Genomic DNA, 19,623 nt, shown 5'->3' with positions numbered 1-19,623 from the left:
TTGAGAGTCCCACCAAGGAAGGACAAACAACAAGCAACAAGAGTACTAGCCCGACCAGAACTAGCGTTAAGGCGGGGAAAGCAAAATCCGTCGATGATAGCGCTGATGAACCCGATGTCTCCGAGCCTCCACCGCCAATACAGGGGCCGCCAAATTTATTCGGCCCGCCACCATGGTATAATCCTTACCCTCCGCCTTCTCAGGGAAAAGGCAATGGCTCTAAGAAAGGAGATCCTCCAGGAAAGTCTGGTTCTGGGTACTTTGACGGCCCCCCGTACTTTGGACCCGGCTATCAGCCTGGACACTGGCATTGGCATGACGATGACCACTGGGCTGAATATTACTACGAAACTTCTCCTGGTTTTGTTACTGGAAAAGGAAAGGGAAAGGGGGGCGGGGGTCATTGGTGGGATCATATCGAGGTAAGGAAGAGTTGATCTTCAAGATTTTTGAGTTGTTTTTAAATGCATAGAAGGGCACACTAAGCAAGTACAGAACAGAGCCTCATACACTAGTTCCTTTTTTTGCAGATTGAATGTCCCGGAATTCCCTCCAGTAATCCGACCCTCAGTCCTGCAACAAACTTTCCAACCGAGGATCTGACCTCGTCTCCTGTTACGCATAAAAGCGGCAAAGGAGGAAAGGGGAAAGGATTTAGTGATTCGTCTTCTTCATTCTCTGATAGTCATAAGACTCCTCTTTCCAATAAGAAAAATCCAAGACGTCTGGGCTCCAAAAAGGGTAAATCCGAATCTACCCTGGATGGCTTCAACGGCTACTATCACAACAACGCGTTTGGCTATGGTAATCATGGTATCTACGGCAACTCGGATTCTCCACGTGTGAAAGGATACCTGAAATTCATCGCCGATCGCTGCACACCTTCCGCCAGTCCGTCAATCGACCAAGAAGACCCTCCCTCACACCAACGTACTGCCTATCCTTCTGTCATCCCTACCCGAAATCCAGCCGGTCAGGGTTCCACAAGGCCTACCTCGTACCCATCCACTGTTCCCACGGGAAACCCTTCTTCGCTTCCTCCAGCTGAGTTCCCATTCCAACTAAACGGGAACGCCACGGTCGTGGAAGATATTGCCAAGAACATTGGCCGCGGAATCTCGATAGTCAAGATTGATCCCAATGACCCTGCTCAGCTTAAGTCAATAACTTTCCGAGGATTCCCAGCCAATTCGAATGTTTCCTATGTGGACGATGCCGGTAACATGCAAATTTGGCTTGTCGGCCCGAATGGAGGTTCCTACTTGACTCTCACTGACAGCGACGAAGCTAGATTACGAGATCGAATCAACTCCTTCCTGTTCTCACCTCCGGCCGATTCGGATGTTGACTTCGATCTGAATGTCACTTTGGTTTCTAGCAATGGGATAGATGCCGACACAGAGAATTCGTTCAATTTTCCTGTGATCCTGCAGGCAGTTGCTGACCTCCCCAGTGTCTCTGCTGGGAATGTCACTTTGGCTGAGAGCGAAGACGACAATTTGAGCATTGACGTCAGTCGAAGCAGAGATCACGATGGGTCAGAGATTCTTTCCGTTTCCATTCGTGTTCCAATCGACAACAGGACAGGACTACCTATTGGAGAGCTGACTAATGATTTAAACATCTCCCCACCGGGCATTGTCTTTGCAAACTTGGGCAATGGCCTATACTCGGTCATCTCTACCAATCTAGATTCCGCCTTGAGCGAGTTCGCACTTAAAACCTTTCTTTCCAACGGTATCAAATTCACACCTGTGCCTGGCTTGAGCGGTGAATTTATCGGTACGAATGGAATAGTTGTTGAAGTTGTCGCGACGGAACGGGCGGATAGATTTGGAGAAGGACTTGCCCCCAACGATAGCATTCTAGATGGCACCGGAGGAGATATGAATACAAAAGTGGAGTCAGCCTTCGGATTTATCAATGTCGTTTTGATAGCCATCAGATCTGGTGCTCCCAGCTTTCCATCGGCTATTGCTCCCACCAGTGATCCATCGGTCAGGAGCTCGAGTTTTCCGACTGACGTACCTTCTGTGGTCCCGTCACTGTCGCCTTCCACGATGCCATCTTTGAAGCCGAGCTTGTCACCGTCGAGCAGCCCATCAAGCTTGCCAAGTGTAGGACCTTCTCTTGTTCCGTCAATTCGTCCTTCGACCACTTTGTCCGACTCACCGAGCACTCTTCCTACCGGCTTCCCATCAACTGGCAATCCGTCGAGTATGCCATCCGGAGGAGACTTTGCGTTCGAGCTGTCAGGCAACTCGACTGTAAATGAAGACGCTGCCACAAACATCGGCCAGAATATCCAGCTCATTAATCTATTCCCTCAACGCCCGGACACGCTTTCGTCCATTAGCATTACTGGCTTCCCCGCAAACTCGAACGTGACAATAATGAACATGGGAAATCTAGAGATAACCCTAGTCGGTCCCTTTGGGGCAACAGTTATTATTGAGGGTGACGAAGCAGAAATACGACAGCGTTTGAGTACTCTATCTGTTCAACCACCACCTGACTCGGATTCTGACTTCACTTTGGCAATTACTGTCACGACTGTTCCAGCTACCAACGAAAACACTATTGAGGTGTTCGATTTTCCTGTGGTCGTTCTTGCTGTTGCTGACGAGCCCACTGTCACGGCCAACAATCTTTTCATTGACGAAAATGGATCACAGCGTCTCATGATATTTCCGAATCGCAGTCGTGATAGTGACAACACTGAGACTTTGTCATTGGTCATAACAATCGGAAGCGATGGCGTCGGGCCAATTGGAAGCATCTCCCCTGCTGCCAATGTTAATGTGCCAAATGTTGTCTTTACGTCTTTGGGAAATGGCATGTACCTTGTTAACGCTACAGGAGATACACCAGAACTCCGTGAGGCTGCACTGGACGTGTTTTTGAGTTTTGGAGTCGAATTTTCGGCCCGTCCAGCTCTCATAGGCACATTTCTCGGTCCAGATGGCATTCAGATTCAATTGATATCAACAGAGAACGCAAGCAATGTTGGGACCGATCTAGCCGGGCCGTCGCCAACTGATCCAGACGCAAAAACAGAGTCCTCCTTTACATTTATTGATGTCATCATTGCCCCATTAAATTCCGAATCTCCCTCCATGAATCCAAGTACGACTCCTTCGGGTTTCCCTTCCAAAGAACCGTCGACTTACCCCACAAGGTTGCCGTCGATCTCGCCTTCAAAAAACCCATCAACCGATCCTACCTGGAAACCTTCCGAGGAACCGAGTCTACTTCCTTCCTCGCTTCCTAGTCTCTTGCCTTCAGCACTGCCAACGTTATTGCCCTCACGAGATCCCTCAGCAGTCCCGTCCGAGTTGCCGAGTGCCAGGCCGAGTAGCATTCCCTCTTCCACACCCAGCGGAAACCCAACGGCTGTCCCGTCGGCGCAGCCGAGCTTGCTGCCATCAAACAGTCCTAGCGCATTGCCTTCGACTGTTCCGTCAGTGCAACCGTCCTCTTCTCCGTCGGAGAACCCTTCCCAGAATCCCTCTTCGGTACCAAGCAGCAGTCCTTCTATGTCTCCTTCGTCAGTACCGTCTACGGATCCATCACGAATGCCTACTTCTGTACCCTCTACAAGCCCCTCAGCCGTCCCGAGTAGTGTACCTTCAGCTCAGCCTAGTCTCATGCCCTCGCAAGCTCCGTCAGTATTCGACTTCAACGTCAACATCACGGGGTCTACAACTATCGTTGAGGATGTTCCAAAGCTTATCGGTCCCGACATCACTGTCTCACTGATCGACACGGGTCGACCGGACCAGATCGCCGACATTGTCATCTCCAGCATTCCGCCCGGGACAATGCTAACGTACATAGATCCCGCAGGTAACACCCAAACAGCGACGTTTGTGAATCCAGCAGGAGGCACGTTCGACGTACCTGGTGCGAACGAGGCCCAGATACGAGCGGTTTTGAACAGCATTATTCTCACTGGCCCACCGCAATCCGACACCGACTTTATCCTGGATATCACTGTACGTACTACTCCCATGAATGCGAATTCCAACCAAACCTTTCCCTTTCCTGTGGAGGTCCTCGCGGTCGCTGACAACGTAACAGTCACGGTGGTGAGTCCGCTGAACCTTCGAGAGAACGCTCCTGGCTTAATCGGAGTGAATCCCGGTCGTAGTGTCGACCAGGACGGCACCGAAGTTCTATCGGTGATATTACGGGTACCAATGGACAGCGGCAACCTCATTGGTGAACTGGTCCCGCTGGGAACTGTTCCAGGCGTAACCTTTACCGAGGTCAGTTCCGGCGTATACACGGTGAACTCGACCCTCGGCACGCCCGAACTCCGCGAAATCGCGCTGGATCTGTTTTTGAATTCCACCTTGCTGCAGTTTCAACCGCGAATCGGCCTGGTGGGAATGTTTCTAGGAAGTGCCGGTATTGAGGTCGAAGTCGTTTCCACCGAGAACGCTACTAACTCGGACCTGGCGCCAAACAACAGTTCCGCCGACGGAACGGGTGGTGACGCGGATACCAAGACTGCGTCCACAATCCGATACATCGGGGTGATCTTGTCGCCCCTGGCGTCCTCCATGCCGTCATTGTCACCATCGGAAAGCCCGTCCAGACTACCATCAGCCAGTCCAACGGATGTGCCATCGCGACTGCCCTCGGTTTCTCCATCACGAGATCCCTCCAGTGTCCCCTCGCTGGTGCCTTCCCGCCTGCCTTCCGGTCAACCCTCCCAGCAGCCATCGGCGCAGCCGTCTCTCGAACCAACTTCAGCTCCTTCTGCCATTCCCTCTGCGAGTCCATCCTTACTACCCTCACGAGATCCCTCAGCAGTCCCGTCCGAGTTGCCGAGTGCCAGGCCGAGTAGCATTCCCTCTTCCACACCCAGCGGAAACCCAACGGCTGTCCCGTCGGCGCAGCCGAGCTTGCTGCCATCAAACAGTCCTAGCGCATTGCCTTCGACTGTTCCGTCAGTGCAACCGTCCTCTTCTCCGTCGGAGAACCCTTCCCAGAATCCCTCTTCGGTACCAAGCAGCAGTCCTTCTATGTCTCCTTCGTCAGTACCGTCTACGGATCCATCACGAATGCCTACTTCTGTACCCTCTACAAGCCCCTCAGCCGTCCCGAGTAGTGTACCTTCAGCTCAGCCTAGTCTCATGCCCTCGCAAGCTCCGTCAGTATTCGACTTCAACGTCAACATCACGGGGTCTACAACTATCGTTGAGGATGTTCCAGAGCTTATCGGTCCCGACATCACTGTCTCACTGATCGACACGGGTCGACCGGACCAGATCGCCGACATTGTCATCTCCAGCATTCCGCCCGGGACAATGCTAACGTACATAGATCCCGCAGGTAACACCCAAACAGCGACGTTTGTGAATCCAGCAGGAGGCACGTTCGACGTACCTGGTGCGAACGAGGCCCAGATACGAGCGGTTTTGAACAGCATTATTCTCACTGGCCCACCGCAATCCGACACCGACTTTATCCTGGATATCACTGTACGTACTACTCCCATGAATGCGAATTCCAACCAAACCTTTCCCTTTCCTGTGGAGGTCCTCGCGGTCGCTGACAACGTAACAGTCACGGTGGTGAGTCCGCTGAACCTTCGAGAGAACGCTCCTGGCTTGATCGGAGTGAATCCCGGTCGTAGTGTCGACCAGGACGGCACCGAAGTTCTATCGGTGATATTACGGGTACCAATGGACAGCGGCAACCTCATTGGTGAACTGGTCCCGCTGGGAACTGTTCCAGGCGTAACCTTTACCGAGGTCAGTTCCGGCGTATACACGGTGAACTCGACCCTCGGCACGCCCGAACTCCGCGAAATCGCGCTGGATCTGTTTTTGAATTCCACCTTGCTGCAGTTTCAACCGCGAATCGGCCTGGTGGGAATGTTTCTAGGAAGTGCCGGTATTGAGGTCGAAGTCGTTTCCACCGAGAACGCTACTAACTCGGACCTGGCGCCAAACAACAGTTCCGCCGACGGAACGGGTGGTGACGCGGATACCAAGACTGCGTCCACAATCCGATACATCGGGGTGATCTTGTCGCCCCTGGCGTCCTCCATGCCGTCATTGTCACCATCGGAAAGCCCGTCCAGACTACCATCAGCCAGTCCAACGGATGTGCCATCGCGACTGCCCTCGGTTTCTCCATCACGAGATCCCTCCAGTGTCCCCTCGCTGGTGCCTTCCCGCCTGCCTTCCGGTCAACCCTCCCAGCAGCCATCGGCGCAGCCGTCTCTCGAACCAACTTCAGCTCCTTCTGCCATTCCCTCTGCGAGTCCATCCTTACTACCCTCAAGAGATCCCTCAGCAGTCCCGTCCGAGTTGCCGAGTGCCAGGCCGAGTAGCATTCCCTCTTCCACACCCAGCGGAAACCCAACGGCTATCCCGTCGGCGCAGCCGAGCTTGCTGCCATCAAACAGTCCTAGCGCATTGCCTTCGACTGTTCCGTCAGTGCAACCGTCCTCTTCTCCGTCGGAGAACCCTTCCCAGAATCCCTCTTCGGTACCAAGCAGCAGTCCTTCTATGTCTCCTTCGTCAGTACCGTCTACGGATCCATCACGAATGCCTACTTCTGTACCCTCTACAAGCCCCTCAGCCGTCCCGAGTAGTGTACCTTCAGCTCAGCCTAGTCTCATGCCCTCGCAAGCTCCGTCAGTATTCGACTTCAACGTCAACATCACGGGGTCTACAACTATCGTTGAGGATGTTCCAAAGCTTATCGGTCCCGACATCACTGTCTCACTGATCGACACGGGTCGACCGGACCAGATCGCCGACATTGTCATCTCCAGCATTCCGCCCGGGACAATGCTAACGTACATAGATCCCGCAGGTAACACCCAAACAGCGACGTTTGTGAATCCAGCAGGAGGCACGTTCGACGTACCTGGTGCGAACGAGGCCCAGATACGAGCGGTTTTGAACAGCATTATTCTCACTGGCCCACCGCAATCCGACACCGACTTTATCCTGGATATCACTGTACGTACTACTCCCATGAATGCGAATTCCAACCAAACCTTTCCCTTTCCTGTGGAGGTCCTCGCGGTCGCTGACAACGTAACAGTCACGGTGTGAGTCCGCTGAACCTTCGAGAGAACGCTCCTGGCTTAATCGGAGTGAATCCCGGTCGTAGTGTCGACCAGGACGGCACCGAAGTTCTATCGGTGATATTACGGGTACCAATGGACAGCGGCAACCTCATTGGTGAACTGGTCCCGCTGGGAACTGTTCCAGGCGTAACCTTTACCGAGGTCAGTTCCGGCGTATACACGGTGAACTCGACCCTCGGCACGCCCGAACTCCGCGAAATCGCGCTGGATCTGTTTTTGAATTCCACCTTGCTGCAGTTTCAACCGCGAATCGGCCTGGTGGGAATGTTTCTAGGAAGTGCCGGTATTGAGGTCGAAGTCGTTTCCACCGAGAACGCTACTAACTCGGACCTGGCGCCAAACAACAGTTCCGCCGACGGAACGGGTGGTGACGCGGATACCAAGACTGCGTCCACAATCCGATACATCGGTGTGATCTTGTCGCCCCTGGCGTCCTCCATGCCGTCATTGTCACCATCGGAAAGCCCGTCCAGACTACCATCAGCCAGTCCAACGGATGTGCCATCGCGACTGCCCTCGGTTTCTCCATCACGAGATCCCTCCAGTGTCCCCTCGCTGGTGCCTTCCCGCCTGCCTTCCGGTCAACCCTCCCAGCAGCCATCGGCGCAGCCGTCTCTCGAACCAACTTCAGCTCCTTCTGCCATTCCCTCTGCGAGTCCATCCTTACTACCCTCAAGAGATCCCTCAGCAGTCCCGTCCGAGTTGCCGAGTGCCAGGCCGAGTAGCATTCCCTCTTCCACACCCAGCGGAAACCCAACGGCTATCCCGTCGGCGCAGCCGAGCTTGCTGCCATCAAACAGTCCTAGCGCATTGCCTTCGACTGTTCCGTCAGTGCAACCGTCCTCTTCTCCGTCGGAGAACCCTTCCCAGAATCCCTCTTCGGTACCAAGCAGCAGTCCTTCTATGTCTCCTTCGTCAGTACCGTCTACGGATCCATCACGAATGCCTACTTCTGTACCCTCTACAAGCCCCTCAGCCGTCCCGAGTAGTGTACCTTCAGCTCAGCCTAGTCTCATGCCCTCGCAAGCTCCGTCAGTATTCGACTTCAACGTCAACATCACGGGGTCTACAACTATCGTTGAGGATGTTCCAAAGCTTATCGGTCCCGACATCACTGTCTCACTGATCGACACGGGTCGACCGGACCAGATCGCCGACATTGTCATCTCCAGCATTCCGCCCGGGACAATGCTAACGTACATAGATCCCGCAGGTAACACCCAAACAGCGACGTTTGTGAATCCAGCAGGAGGCACGTTCGACGTACCTGGTGCGAACGAGGCCCAGATACGAGCGGTTTTGAACAGCATTATTCTCACTGGCCCACCGCAATCCGACACCGACTTTATCCTGGATATCACTGTACGTACTACTCCCATGAATGCGAATTCCAACCAAACCTTTCCCTTTCCTGTGGAGGTCCTCGCGGTCGCTGACAACGTAACAGTCACGGTGGTGAGTCCGCTGAACCTTCGAGAGAACGCTCCTGGCTTAATCGGAGTGAATCCCGGTCGTAGTGTCGACCAGGACGGCACCGAAGTTCTATCGGTGATATTACGGGTACCAATGGACAGCGGCAACCTCATTGGTGAACTGGTCCCGCTGGGAACTGTTCCAGGCGTAACCTTTACCGAGGTCAGTTCCGGCGTATACACGGTGAACTCGACCCTCGGCACGCCCGAACTCCGCGAAATCGCGCTGGATCTGTTTTTGAATTCCACCTTGCTGCAGTTTCAACCGCGAATCGGCCTGGTGGGAATGTTTCTAGGAAGTGCCGGTATTGAGGTCGAAGTCGTTTCCACCGAGAACGCTACTAACTCGGACCTGGCGCCAAACAACAGTTCCGCCGACGGAACGGGTGGTGACGCGGATACCAAGACTGCGTCCACAATCCGATACATCGGGGTGATCTTGTCGCCCCTGGCGTCCTCCATGCCGTCATTGTCACCATCGGAAAGCCCGTCCAGACTACCATCAGCCAGTCCAACGGATGTGCCATCGCGACTGCCCTCGGTTTCTCCATCACGAGATCCCTCCAGTGTCCCCTCGCTGGTGCCTTCCCGCCTGCCTTCCGGTCAACCCTCCCAGCAGCCATCGGCGCAGCCGTCTCTCGAACCAACTTCAGCTCCTTCTGCCATTCCCTCTGCGAGTCCATCCTTACTACCCTCACGAGATCCCTCAGTAGTCCCGTCCGAGTTACCGAGTGCCAGGCCGAGTAGCATTCCCTCTTCCACACCCAGCGGAAACCCAACGGCTATCCCGTCGGCGCAGCCGAGCTTGCTGCCATCAAACAGTCCTAGCGCATTGCCTTCGACTGTTCCGTCAGTGCAACCGTCCTCTTCTCCGTCTAGAATGCCCACCAGTCATCCATCAAATATTCCTAGTCTTTTGCCTTCGCAAACTCCGTCAGTATTCGACTTCAACGTCAACATCACGGGGTCTACAACTATCGTTGAGGATGTTCCAGAGCTTATCGGTCCCGACATCACTGTCTCACTGATCGACACGGGTCGACCGGACCAGATCGCCGACATTGTCATCTCCAGCATTCCGCCCGGGACAATGCTAACGTACATAGATCCCGCAGGTAACACCCAAACAGCGACGTTTGTGAATCCAGCAGGAGGCACGTTCGACGTACCTGGTGCGAACGAGGCCCAGATACGAGCGGTTTTGAACAGCATTATTCTCACTGGCCCACCGCAATCCGACACCGACTTTATCCTGGATATCACTGTACGTACTACTCCCATGAATGCGAATTCCAACCAAACCTTTCCCTTTCCTGTGGAGGTCCTCGCGGTCGCTGACAACGTAACAGTGACGGTGGTGAGTCCGCTGAACCTTCGAGAGAACGCTCCTGGCTTGATCGGAGTGAATCCCGGTCGTAGTGTCGACCAGGACGGCACCGAAGTTCTATCGGTGATATTACGGGTACCAATGGACAGCGGCAACCTCATTGGTGAACTGGTCCCGCTGGGAACTGTTCCAGGCGTAACCTTTACCGAGGTCAGTTCCGGCGTATACACGGTGAACTCGACCCTCGGCACGCCCGAACTCCGCGAAATCGCGCTGGATCTGTTTTTGAATTCCACCTTGCTGCAGTTTCAACCGCGAATCGGCCTGGTGGGAATGTTTCTAGGAAGTGCCGGTATTGAGGTCGAAGTCGTTTCCACCGAGAACGCTACTAACTCGGACCTGGCGCCAAACAACAGTTCCGCCGACGGAACGGGTGGTGACGCGGATACCAAGACTGCGTCCACAATCCGATACATCGGTGTGATCTTGTCGCCCCTGGCGTCCTCCATGCCGTCATTGTCACCATCGGAAAGCCCGTCCAGACTACCATCAGCCAGTCCAACGGATGTGCCATCGCGACTGCCCTCGGTTTCTCCATCACGAGATCCCTCCAGTGTCCCCTCGCTGGTGCCTTCCCGCCTGCCTTCCGGTCAACCCTCCCAGCAGCCATCGGCGCAGCCGTCTCTCGAACCAACTTCAGCTCCTTCTGCCATTCCCTCTGCGAGTCCATCCTTACTACCCTCAAGAGATCCCTCAGCAGTCCCGTCCGAGTTGCCGAGTGCCAGGCCGAGTAGCATTCCCTCTTCCACACCCAGCGGAAACCCAACGGCTGTCCCGTCGGCGCAGCCGAGCTTGCTGCCATCAAACAGTCCTAGCGCATTGCCTTCGACTGTTCCGTCAGTGCAACCGTCCTCTTCTCCGTCGGAGAACCCTTCCCAGAATCCCTCTTCGGTACCAAGCAGCAGTCCTTCTATGTCTCCTTCGTCAGTACCGTCTACGGATCCATCACGAATGCCTACTTCTGTACCCTCTACAAGCCCCTCAGCCGTCCCGAGTAGTGTACCTTCAGCTCAGCCTAGTCTCATGCCCTCGCAAGCTCCGTCAGTATTCGACTTCAACGTCAACATCACGGGGTCTACAACTATCGTTGAGGATGTTCCAAAGCTTATCGGTCCCGACATCACTGTCTCACTGATCGACACGGGTCGACCGGACCAGATCGCCGACATTGTCATCTCCAGCATTCCGCCCGGGACAATACTGTTGTACACCGATCTTGTAGGCAACAACCAAACCGTTACGTTTGTGAATCCAGCAGGAGGCACGTTCGACGTACCTGGTGCCAACGAGGCCCAGATACGAGCGGTTTTGAACAGCATTATTCTCACTGGCCCACCGCAATCCGACACCGACTTTATCCTGGATATCACTGTACGTACTACTCCCATGAATGCGAATTCCAACCAAACCTTTCCCTTTCCTGTGGAGGTCCTCGCGGTCGCTGACAACGTAACAGTCACGGTGGTGAGTCCGCTGAACCTTCGAGAGAACGCTCCTGGCTTGATCGGAGTGAATCCCGGTCGTAGTGTCGACCAGGACGGCACCGAAGTTCTATCGGTGATATTACGGGTACCAATGGACAGCGGCAACCTCATTGGTGAACTGGTCCCGCTGGGAACTGTTCCAGGCGTAACCTTTACCGAGGTCAGTTCCGGCGTATACACGGTGAACTCGACCCTCGGCACGCCCGAACTCCGCGAAATCGCGCTGGATCTGTTTTTGAATTCCACCTTGCTGCAGTTTCAACCGCGAATCGGCCTGGTGGGAATGTTTCTAGGAAGTGCCGGTATAGAGGTCGAAGTCGTTTCCACCGAGAACGCTACTAACTCGGACCTGGCGCCAAACAACAGTTCCGCCGACGGAACGGGTGGTGACGCGGATACCAAGACTGCGTCCACAATCCGATACATCGGTGTGATCTTGTCGCCCCTGGCGTCCTCCATGCCGTCATTGTCACCATCGGAGAGTCCGTCCAGACTTCCATCGGCCAGTCCAACGGATGTGCCATCGCGACTGCCCTCGGTTTCTCCATCACGAGATCCCTCCAGTGTCCCCTCGCTGGTGCCTTCCCGCCTGCCTTCCGGTCAACCGTCCGCATCTCCTTCGGGTAGTCCCAGTGCGTCGCCCTCTGGAGCGCCGTCGAGCGCACCGTCAGCCACGCCGTCAATGAATCCTTCGAGTGCACCTTCGTTGAGACCGTCGGGTGCGCCATCCGGCTCACCGTCGTCTCAACCTTCGACTTTGCCGTCGGCAAGGCCTTCCAGTACGCCTTCGGAAGCTCCATCGTTGTTCCCGTATCCTTTTACAATTTCTGGTTCGTCCGTGGTGATTGAAGATATTGCGAACGAAATCGGTCGGGACCTGGTGATAACCAAGATCAGTCCGCGGACGGACCCGATCGCCTCGATTCGTATCGGAAACATTCCGTTCGGTGCGACCGTGGTGTACACGAATAGTGGAGGCAGTTTGGTATCCTTTTCTCCACTGAATCCTGCGGGCGGTGCCATCGAGATCACGGGTCCGGACGAAAGCACCGTGTTGAGTCGGTTGAACGCGTTGAACTTTACGGCGCCGGCGAACTCGGACGTGGAGATCGTGTTGAACGTGACGGTAACGTCGTCGCCGGCCAACAGCAATAGTGCCGAGAGTGTACTGTTCCCCGTGACGGTGTTGGCGAGAGCCGACCCGCCCAGTATCGGGACGCTGCCGATCGATATGAACGAAGACGAAGTGAACATTCCCGTGTCGATCAATCCCGGTCGCAGTGTGGACAACGACAATTCCGAAGTACTGTCGATAGTGTTGACGGTTCCCAACGACGGCAACGGTCCTATCGGCACCTTGTCCCGTAATCCCCTGGCCACTATTGGCACCGTGGTGTTTACGGATTTGGGGAACGGCGTGTACACGGTGAACACGACGGGCCTCGAAACGGAAACCCCGTCGGCTCGCGAACTGGTGCTGGACAGCTTTTTGATTGCCGGCAACATCCGGTTCACTCCACGCCCGCAGCTGTCCGGAGTCTTTCCCGGCATGTCGGGAATCCGCGTCGACGCAGTGTCCACGGAAGTGAACGCCACCGCCGCCGACTTGGCGCCGAACGACAGTCTCCCGGACGGCACCGCCAACGACTTGGACACCAAGATTGAAGTCGCCACAGCCTACGTGAGCGTCACCATCCGGCCGTTGTCGGACCTGCCCTTCCTGGTGAGTCCCAACCTGATCGTCCAGGAAAACAACAACGCCTCCGTCGGAGATCCCGCCTTGGTCGTGCCCATTGGCCAATCCCTCAACTTTTCCATGGGCGCCGACGCCGATGGATCCCAAACGGTCGCCATGACGATTTCCGGGTTTCCTACCGACGCGACGAACTTGCGGTTCAACACGAGTCTTCCGGGTGTCGCAACGACAGTGAATCTGGCCACGGGTGTGGCGACGATTGCCGCTGCCAACGGGACGAACGTCCAGACCGTGTTGGAATCCTTACTGGTCACGTTGGCGAACGACGACGACGAGAATTTTGTATTGACCTTGGCGGGGTCGGCCTTCGACACCAACGGACAGTCCAATACGTCCAATCCGTTCAGTCTGACCTTTGAGGTTGTGGTACAAGCCGCCGCGGATGAGCCCGAGGTCACTGTGGGGACAGCGACGAAGCCCTTTGTCGATGAGGGCTCTCCCTTTGTCACTTACCCCGTCAGCTTTACGTCCCGCGATACGGACGGGTCCGAATCCATCACACGCGTGCAGATCGTCGCGTCGACGGTGGGTGCGGGAATGCCCCCGGACTTGAACTTTGGCAACGGTACCGGATTCACGGTCGGATTGACCACGTCGGGAGCAACGACGACCGCGGTCGTCCAAGGCACGGAAGCCGCCCTCGCGGCGGCACTGCAAGCGCTGCAAGTGCGTCCGGGATCCGACAATGGCGAAGACATTTCGGTCGCCGTTACCGTCTTTTCGGTGGAAACAAACACCACGGAACCCAACGACATGGGTCCGGGAGTACGAGGCTCGGAGATTTCCTCACCCATCGCTGCCGGCACGGCGTCGTTCCTCATCCCCGTCAACCCGGTCATCTCGCAACCGGTACTCAATATTACCGGGACGGCGACCGGCATGGAAGACACCATCTTTCGGATATCCGGTATTTCCGTCGTGGCACTCTCACCCGATCCCGATGGTTCCGAATTGCCCTTTCTGGAGATTCGGGACGACCCGTCCGTATTGATGGGCGTCACATTCTTCAACGGGGCCAATCAAAGCGTCGGCGTGAGGATCACGGACGCCAATACGAGTGTCGACTACATTCGATTCACTCAGAGTGAATTTACTAATCTGGGCGTTCGCGGACCGCCCAATTTCAGTGGAACATTCAATATTAGCGTCCGCGGTGTTATTGTCGACTTGACCGCTACCGGAGACAATCAAGTGGCCGGGATGGAGCAACCAGTCCTCGTTAACGTGCAACCCGTGGCGGATGCGGTCCTTTTCACGCAAAATTTACCAGCCATCGAAGACATCAATCCCGTTCTCTTTGGATTGGCCCTGGAAGATACTTTGAGCGTTGTTGACAACGGTTTGCCCAATCCTCCCAACAACCCCGCGACCGAGACCATTTCCGTGATCCAGTTGGACTTCCCAATGACCCTCAGCGCCTTGTTCAACGGCACCGCCGTCCCTACCGCCGCTGGCCCCGTGAGTCTGGGAAACGGGGTGACCATTTCCTATTCGGCGGACCGGGCTATTATTCGGAGCGATCTGCTAACCGCGAACATGGCCATGCTCGCGACGCTCACACAGATGCAGAGGCTAGCGGAAGAAGCATTGATTCGAGACGCTCTGGCTCTCTTCTCGGTCAACACCGAGGCTCATTCGGACGATAATCCGGTCATCAGCGTCACGGTCACAACCGTAGACGTCAACTTGGGGCTAGCCAATCTACTTGATACGACCCTGCCGTTCACTATCGGAATCGATGCCAATGCCGACACTCCCAACGTGACCGTGGTCAATTCGGCTCCCGTCAACGAAGACGTGGTGGGTGGCGTGCCGATACTGATCAATGCCTTTCGGAGTGCGGATACGGATGGATCAGAAACTCTGTCCGTACGAATTTATGTACCGTCCGATGGGAACGGCCCGTTTGGAGTCATCGGCAGAGGTACCGGCGCGTCTAGCTCCATCCGTGTCACACCGAACGCCGCCGGTGACCAATTTTTGATTGAAGCTACGACTGGTGATGCAGGAATGAGGTTCAACGATCTGAATACATTTCTGACTTCGTCGGATACAACCGGAATCAAGTTCTTCCCGCGTGAAGACTTTGCCGGTATCGTCACTCTTCAGGTAGAAGCCATTTCCACGGAACAGGCCAACGGAGTCGATCTCGCACCCAACTCTTTTGGCCTCACCAACGCATTCGCCAAGAACGAGTCGACGTTTGCTGCAACGACATTGAATATTACTATCCAACCAATTCCAGATACGCCGCTCATCAGAGGTAACGCTATTGGATTTGAAGACACTCCAATTGATATTCCTGTCGAGGTCACGTTGACTGACGTGGATGGATCCGAAAACTTCACTCTCGTAATCTACGACGGCGTCCCTCCTGGTACCCAAATTTTTGGAGCGGGCAATCGGGTGATTCTACCCGAACTTAACGGTGACTTTATTCTGACCCCAGCGGATGTCATCGATTGGACGATCATTGCTCCGGGCAATTACTCCAGTATACAGCAAGGGGATATTGTTTTGAGGGTCAACGTTACCGTGAACGATACAGTCAACGGTGTGACTGCCTTGTCATCCTTTCAGGAGGATATCACAGTTTTTGTTGAGGGTGTAGCCGACAAACCTGATGTGCTGAACGTGACGTTGCTCGCCGTGGAGGATCAGCCGTACTTACTGGGCGCTGCTATTCTCGCAGCATCCCCAATGATGAACATTACGCTCACGCTGAACGATCTCGATGGATCGGAGAGACTCTCCCTTATTATTGGCGGAGTGCCGCCTGGAGTGGTACCAAGAAGCGACGTCGACGGCGGCGTAAGCTTTTTGGGAGGCGGTTTATGGCAAGTGTCGCCCGAAGCCATCCCAACTCTGCGGCTTCCGTCGGTTCCGAACTATTCTGGAAGCGACCCATACAACAATACGTTGACACTGCGAACGACCTCACAAGAGAAGGACGCGAATCAGACAGTCTCCGATTTCTGGATATTGAGGATTGACGTGCAACCTCAGATTACAGGAGCACAAGCAGATGGATTTTCCTCCTGGGGCCTAGGAGAAGCTACCACGGAGGGCGCGGCAGAGAGCGGAACGCCAGTTCGATTTGGCAGCTTGTTGAATTATAATCTCGCTGATCCTGACTCCGAGAGCGCCACACTTTTTACGGTTGATTTAACAAATCTTTTGGCTGGGGCCCAAATCAATCAGCGAGCCGCAGATCTCAACTCTACCACAATCCAGGCCCTTATTGATAACAACCTTCTGCGAGGGATATTTACCTTTGACGGATCTGGAATCATTACAATCCTTCCCGACGATGTTGCAACGGTGGAGTTGGACGGTTCTCTGTTTCTGGACAGCAACATTGACTTCACTCTCCCGGTGACTGCTACGGTCGAGGATTTAGCAACTTTTAGTGATGGTTCAAACATTACCGTCAACACCACGGAGTCTGGCAATCTTCTCGTGAGCATTACTGGAACGGCCGACGTTCCGACCGTCTCGGTCAGTTCCACGGCAATAAGTGGTATCGCCGGTGATCCAATTCCAATTACTATCGGCGGAGTGTCGACGGACACTGATATTGCACTCTTAAGAAATCTTTCTGAGGAAGTGTATTACATCATACAAGCTGTCGGAAGAGTGGGTATCTCCGACTTCGCTGTAACAAACGCCGGCGGGACACCAATTGGAGTGGCTGGTGATAGCCAAAGCTGGGTTCTTACTGAGTCTGATTTGACTGCCACGGTCAACAACACAATCTACATCCGGTCATCAGCTGCAGTAAATGGAAGCATTGATTTTACTCTGACCTCGGTCGCTGTTGATGATGGAGATCGGGCAAGAAACTCGATAAATTTCGTCTACAATGTCTCGGCATCAGGTAGCCCAGGAAACGGAACTGACGTTTTACCTTTGGCTCCATTTATTGATGTCGGCCCATCCCAAGGGAACGAAGACGGATCGATATTTTTCAGCATCAACGCGACGGTCGATCCTCTGGATCCTACCACTCCTGTAATCTCCTTGGTGATTTCAGATATCCCACCAGGAGCCACTTTTACTGGCGGCACGTTCAACCCTGTTACAAACACATTTGTCACTACTCAAGCTGCAATTGATAGCGGGCTGGTATTCATTACCGCGCCACCGGATTTTTCAGGAGTTTTTAACGTTACCGCTGAGGGAATTGCACTGAATCCTGTATCACTTTTGAGGAATTCGACTGGGCCTTTCCAGTTGCAGATCACTGTTGATCCAGTGGCGGACATTCCGAGCATTTCTGCTTCCCCACCGACCGGAACGGAAGATACACCCATAGGTCTCAACCTTATTGTTGGTACAACAGACATTGACGGGAGTGAGATTGTCGGCAATTTCACATACCTCAATGTTTCAGGAGGTGCCACACTCCTTGGAAGCTATGACTTGGTTACTTTATTGGACAGTGACGCAATGATTGGAAACTTTAGCGTTGTCGGGTTTCAGCGTGTTCCCACAGGTGATGTACCGGGACTTCAAGTTCTTCCACCGCCAAATTTTCATGGTCAATTTCCAGTTTCTGTGGTGTCTACATCTGTGGAACCAACGGACGACCTGGCTGACCCAGACCGTATGAATAGTGCATTCTTCACGTTTGAGGTATCTGTCGTGGCGGATGCAGATGCCCCCCTTATCACGGTACCAATGATGACCATTCTCGGCCAGGAAGACACAGAATTCGACTTACTTGGATTGTCTTCCATGCTTGCCGATACAGTATTTGACAATGGAGCCGAAATATTGTCAGCAGTCATTTCAAACGTACCCCCGAACTCTTTGTTTAGCACAGGTTCAAACAATGGTGACCAATCCTGGACCATCCCGGTTGCAAGTCTACCAAGTCTACGATACACGCCTCCGCCAAATTTTGCAGGCACGATTACCATGAATCTAACTTCCTTTACCATCGAGTCTTCCAATGGCGATGTTAATTCATCTTCCACATTATTTATGGTCGATATTGCACCAGTGGCTGATATGTTCTTGATTCTTGTTGAAGATGTGGACGATCTCGGACCGGGTGTTACTGTCCGTGACTTGATCTTGAATGTAAGAATGTCAGACACGCGAGGTGACTTTCCGGGTGAGCTTCCGGCAGAGTTGATTCAGCTCGTTTTTAGCAACGTTCCAGAAGGTGTATACTTGCTTCCGCAGAGAGGAGGTCAAGTCGAAGCCATATCTGGCGGGTTTACATTTACTGGAACAGAGATGCAAGCAAACAACTTGAAACTGGCACTCGGTCCAAACGGCTTTACAGTGCCTCCATTGCGAGTTGCTGTTGAAGCATTTTCTTTGGACGGTACGCAACGTCTTTCCCCTGGAGTGATAGACAGTTTCCGCCTGGTCGTGCGGAACGCCACCACGCCTGGAATGCTTGCTAACTTCACTTCGAACATGTCAGGAATTACGTTTAATGGGACCCTAGGCAATGATTTCATCATCGGTTCTCCCTTCGCAGACGTTTTGCGAACAGCTGGGGGAGCAGATCGCGTTCGCGGTGGAATGGGAGCTGACACTCTTGTGGCATCAGCCGGTCCAGATGTCTTTGTCTACATGCCGGGTGATCTAAACGGTCGAGACACGATCAATGCTTTCAATACAATTTCTCCGGATGTTGATGTATTGGATCTCTTTGCCTTATTTATGCCGCGTTTCGATCCAGTTTTCTCAGACATAACAAATTTCGTCCAGACAACTGCCCAAGGGCTGAATACCATTGTTTCAGTTGACACTTCGGGATCAGGAACCACTTTCACAGAGGTGGCTCTTCTAGTTGGCGTCACCCGAAGTTTGACGCAGTTGTACGATGGCGGAAGCTTGCTACTTTAGACAGAAAAGACGAAAAGAAATGCGTTTATGTTAGCATACGAATAATTTAGTGATATGCATTATATACTTTTTGCGAGTATGTCACGTAGAGCCAGCCATCCTATCCATTTCCGAAACAGACAAACTTCTCACATTACAGTTAATTAGTGTAGGGTTTGCACATCCCAAGTGTCATCTGAAAGTCCAACTACATCAGGTGATATCATCAATTTCACTGTCAGAATCCTTCTCATGACTATTTCGCTGCGGGAACGCAATATATAGAAAAAGTGACAGTGAGTTCCTAAAAAATGGTTAAATTTGTCATAAGTCATAAATAAGTGCTGTCTGATATCTATCTTTTCCATTAGTCAGCTCTTGAAAAAAATCATGGAACTCTCTTGCTAGCTAGAGCTCGAAATGACAAAGCTGGTAAAAATAGCACGGACAACTACTATGCTTTACCGTATATCAGCCCTTGACTAGGTCTTTTTCGCAGCAGAGCGAAACTGCGCTCCCTTCGATCAATCACCTTCACATCATTAGGACACATCTTTTTTTACAGT

The 19,623-nt window shown here is 53.5% G+C and overlaps 1 protein-coding gene across 1 annotated transcript; it reads right to left on the bottom strand.

The window, feature by feature from the left end:
• Positions 1–3,166: 3,166 nt before the first annotated feature.
• TRD5 lies at positions 3,167–10,980 on the bottom strand (the record flags this gene model as incomplete). The annotated part of the gene is made up of 3 exons (XM_002184837.2): positions 3,167–3,475; positions 4,754–4,969; positions 10,609–10,845. Coding segments are annotated over 3 exons (762 nt in total), but the record flags the coding sequence as incomplete, so codon positions are not given.
• Between the last annotated feature and the right edge of the window lie 8,643 nt (positions 10,981–19,623).

The sequence above is a fragment of the Phaeodactylum tricornutum genome, chromosome 26 (assembly GCF_000150955.2).
Source record: "Phaeodactylum tricornutum CCAP 1055/1 chromosome 26, whole genome shotgun sequence".
In the NCBI taxonomy this organism is placed as follows: Eukaryota; Bacillariophyta; class Bacillariophyceae; order Surirellales; family Neidiaceae; genus Phaeodactylum; species Phaeodactylum tricornutum.
Note: the sequence above shows the minus strand (reverse complement) of the source record. Positions and strands in the feature narration are given on the sequence as shown.